This window comes from Plectropomus leopardus, chromosome 1 (genome assembly GCF_008729295.1).
Source record: "Plectropomus leopardus isolate mb chromosome 1, YSFRI_Pleo_2.0, whole genome shotgun sequence".
Taxonomy (NCBI): domain Eukaryota; kingdom Metazoa; phylum Chordata; class Actinopteri; order Perciformes; family Serranidae; genus Plectropomus; species Plectropomus leopardus.
The window spans coordinates 37834871-37839558 of record NC_056463.1 but is presented as its reverse complement, the minus strand read 5'-3'; the positions used below and the strand labels follow the sequence as shown (position 1 = coordinate 37839558).

At 40.8% G+C, this 4688-nt stretch overlaps 1 protein-coding gene across 1 annotated transcript; it reads left to right on the top strand.

Annotated features, from left to right (window-relative positions):
- Nucleotides 1–420: 420 nt before the first annotated feature.
- Nucleotides 421–1365, top strand: LOC121947232 (forkhead box protein B1-like). The gene has a single exon (XM_042492193.1). It carries the CDS (start codon nt 421–423, stop codon nt 1363–1365), a length of 945 nt encoding a protein of 314 aa, XP_042348127.1.
- The last annotated feature ends 3323 nt before the right edge of the window (nt 1366–4688 follow it).

Below are 4688 nucleotides of genomic sequence, written 5' to 3'. Positions count from 1 at the left end.
AGAAGTGGCCCATTAATGAAGCTCCTCTCCGGGGGTCTTTTCTGCTTCTGTCACCGCCGTCCAGCCCACAGACGGGACAGACCAAGAGAGGGACATGGAGGAGGCAGCAGCAGCCGCTTAGCGCAGCTCAGCAGCGGGGCAGGAGGAGGACACACACCGCGCTGCACCTGCAGGGAACCAGCCGTTTCTTTAACTTTTCTTCAACTTGACGGCGGAGTTGCGGCTCAGGCAGTGTGCGTAAAACACGGGACCATGCGTGCCAAATACCAGGCAAGTTTATTTTTGAGCGTAACGGTGTTTTGAAGAGTTGGAACTGTTTGGACAAAGTTTTTAAAAAGTGAGAAGAGTCAGTTCTGCTCTCTGCAAACTGAGACTGAACTCATCCCGGCTCGGCCCGGTCCGGCCCAGTTCAGCAGAATAATGCCTCGCCCGGGAAGGAACACGTACAGCGACCAGAAGCCTCCGTACTCGTACATCTCCCTCACTGCCATGGCCATCCAGAGCTGCCCGGAGAAGATGCTCCCCCTCAGTGAGATTTACAAGTTCATCATGGACCGGTTCCCGTACTACCGGGAGAACACGCAGCGGTGGCAGAACTCCCTGCGGCACAACCTCTCTTTCAACGATTGTTTCATTAAGATCCCTCGCAGACCGGACCAGCCCGGTAAAGGCAGTTTTTGGGCTCTGCACCCGAGCTGCGGTGACATGTTTGAGAACGGGAGTTTTTTGCGGCGCAGGAAGCGCTTTAAAGTGGGCGGCATGCAGGTGACGGACCCGCTGGCACCCAGCAAGCCCCAGGACGCAGCCCACTACCTGCAGCAGCAGGCCAAGCTGCGGCTCAGCGCGCTGCACGCCGCCGCGCACCTCCCGCAGATGCCGGGCGGATACAACCTTAGCTCCGTGTCACAGCCGTCCAGCTTCAAACACCCGTTCGCCATCGAGAACATCATCGCCAGAGAGTACAAGATGCCGGGCGGGCTCGCAGCCTTCTCCACCAGCGGGTACCCGCTCCACAACCAGCTGACCCCGGCCTGGCCGCACATGTACGGTTCCGGGATGATGGACACCGCGGCGCCCATCTCCATGGCCAGCGACTACTCGGCCTATGGCATGCCACTCAAATCCATCTGTCACGGCGGACAGACTCTGCCCGCCATCCCGGTGCCCATCAAACCCACGCCCGCCTCAATGCCGGGCCTCCCAGGACTGCCCACTCACATCCCGGCTTTCCTGGCGAACTCTCCCCAGTCTCTGAGCCCAACCTCCCCGCAGACGGCCACCGGCCAAAGCAGCCCGGCCGCGCCCGGAGAGGCGCTGTCCTCCTCGGCCTCCGCGGCGCTGCAGTCCACGGTGGCGGTGCACTGACGGGAATCTGACTTTATTCTCTTTTTTATAAAGAAAAAAAAACTCTTTCCGAAAGGGAAAATGAGAAACTTCTTCCACTCCAAAGCAGCGTTTCATCTCCAGGACACAAAGTGTGCGAACGAGAGGATGTACGTTAATTATTAGGATGGTTCAGTTTTTTTGTTTTTTTGTTTTTACCTGAAAAGAATGAAATTCATCCATCAAGCGTGAACATGTTTTCTCTATCATGCAAAGAAACACCAGACTGACCTCTGGCCTCCAGTAAACAAAATAATAATGATTCATGAATTCGGCAAAACAGTAATTTATTTTCCTGTAAAACAGTTTTATTTCAGAATGATGAAATTATTTTATTCCGTTTGTTTTATTTTTCCCACATTCCTTCACAGCGGACTGGCTCGGTGTTACCGGTCTGATCGTGTAGTGACAAATTATCCGGATCTTTTGTGTTTGCAGCCTTTTCTTCTCAAACTGAAAGCAAACTCTCAGATTAATGACTTTTTAAGATTTGTTTCCACTTCACTTCAGCCTCTCTGCTGTTTCTTTTCTGCTTCCCAAACAAAAGTTCAACCTAAAAGCAAGTTCGTTTTTTTATCAACTTGTAGGGTTTTTCTTCCAAAAGTATTAATAAACGCAACAAAACTCAAGAGAAAAATCTTCATAAAAATGCAAACTAGCATTTAGTGAACCAAATAATTACCCAGTCTTTTTTTTTTTTTTTTTTTACTGTTTTATTTTATTTTTTAATAATCGATATGAACAATCGCAGAAATGAAAAGATAAAATATGACTTGAAATCATATATTTATGTCAGAGGTTCCGCATAGTTTAAAAAGAAACCCACTGGAGATATTTGACCATGAATGCAAGGATCTACTGTCTCTGATGCACTTTTTAAAAAAAGGAAATCTAAATGTTTTTTTTATTCAGTAGCTGACAGCCGTGTTGGTTTAATTTAAAGCTTTTTGTTTTTTTAAGAAAAAAGAAAAGTTGTGGTGTTGAAATGAACCGCTGTCTGTGTATTTGTACTGCTGCATGCTCCTGCTGTCTGAAAAAAGTAAAAAATAATTCCGTGTTTGTAAGTTCTTTGGGCTGAAAGCATAAAGCATGATATGAACAACGGGCTTTTTATCCCCTGCGCTCTGTCTGCTCATCCACATCCATTAAAAAACCCTTCCTGGGAAAAATACACAAAACAGAGGTGAAGAGGCCTGTTATTCACCTGCGCGCGCGCGCGCGCGCGCACACACACACACACACACACACACACACACACACACACACACACACTATTTAATTCAGTTTCTTCCAATTTACACATTCTGTTGTTTGACTTGTGTATTTTCATTTTTGAGACTTTCTTCCACATTTCATGGGGAAAATGGAATTTTCACTGCATTAACCAACAGCTGGAGTTAGTGGTGACGACGTTTATTAAAATGACACATTCATCATGAAATTAATAAGATTTTTTTTTTACTGGTAAAAATCTTAAAATGTCCAACTTTCAGGAGCTTTGTTTCTGCTTGAAGAAGGGTTCACAGCTTTCAAATGTAATTTCAACATTCTGGTTCACTGTCACTTTATGAAATATTTGACCATGTGGAGATGTGGTTCTTATTTTTTAAAATTAATGACAAAATTCATTTTGGCCAAAATCAGAGCTACAGATTTTTTAAATTTGTCCTAATGAAAATTTAAAAAAGAAACTAAAAACCAATAATGATAATTTAATAAACAGTCATTTTTTTACTATGTGATTTTGGATGCTTTCTTTCACCAGCATTTATTTACTGATACATCGTGATAATGACGTCTGTATTCATTTTGTCTATATCTTGCACCCTGAAAATTTCTGAACATGTAGAGACAAGGTCTGTTTGTAAATCCTTCAGCTGATCTGAGAGCTAGAAAATCCCCAAAACTGAAGGTACAAAATTTTCACTGTGCACTGTAAAATATTTGACATTAAAATTAACAGTAAAATACAGACTGTAAGCTGAGTTACTGTAACTGTAGCTTATATGCATACTGTTTTTAAATGACCATAATGACAGAAAGACTGTATGTTCACACACAACAGTGATGCAGCACAAGAGGAATAATTTTCATTTTCACTTGAACAGACAAATTGAATGTTAACTGTTACACACCTACACAATGAAAAAAAAACTTTTAAATATTTATTCAGCAGTTTTAAAACATTTTTTTTACAACATGTTTTTAAACTATTTTCATTGCAAATATCATGATAAAAAATTTTTAGATACATGTTCACATTTTGTGAAAATATGGCTAAAAACTGTAATCGCTCAATAAATGAGTGTCCTCACTGTCACACAAAGCTGTGTGATGGTTTTCCAGCAACAGTGTTGCAAATGCAGTGATGGAATGTACATTTACTCAAGTACTATATTTAATATGAATTACATGCTTTACTTGAGTATTCTTATTTCAAGATACTTTATACTTTTATTCCACTACATTTGTCTGTCAGTTTGTTAATCAGACCACTTTTTAGTTTATTTAATAAAACACAGCAATGCATCATGTTTTATGAGTTCTTTGTGTTTTTTGGATGTAAAATATATGTATATACATAACCGTATATAAAATAGCTCAAATCAATTTGCTCTACCTCAACCAACTACAACAGAAAAATTCTAAATAAATGCATCGGTAATAATACACTAAACATGCAATATAAAACACTAAATCACTCACAGGGGTCTTTTTTTAACATTATAGTAATTTTACTTTTGATACTTTAAGTACGTATTGTTAATACTGCTGCTATTTAAGAAACATTTTATGCTATTACAACTTTAACCTAAGTGAAGGATCTGAATATTTCTGTGAAAATGGACAGCTCATCATGTCAGTGGATTAAAAGACTCATGATTCTATAACTTCATTTAGTATGTCATCAGTAAGTCTTTATGTCCAACTGGTCTTGAAGTTTTTGTCAAAATGTAGTTGACAAGACAAATAAGAAATGTTTATAAATTTAATTATGTTTGATGAATGACTTTGCATCTCATCTCAGATTAAAAGCGTTAGATTTAAAGCTAAAATTTATGTCACTGTTGATTTTTGAACTTTAAAGTTACAAAATCATGACATTAAACTTGACCTCTTCCCTTCACAGTGAGCCGAGTGTATCTTGAATTTAATGGTAAAGTGCAGACTCTCAGAGGTTAATGTGTGTGTCCGATGGCATCAGGTTTTTCTCTTGGCGTGTCTGTTCAGTTTAATCGACTCTCTGCTACAGTTTCTCTAAACGCTGAAAGACGACAGACAGCTCTTCTGGAGAGAGAAAGGCT

What these genes read in the sequence shown, in the direction of transcription:
- LOC121947232 (XM_042492193.1), top strand. Translation starts at nt 421, where the DNA reads ATGCCTCGCCCGGGAAGGAACACGTACAGCGACCAGAAGCCTCCGTAC.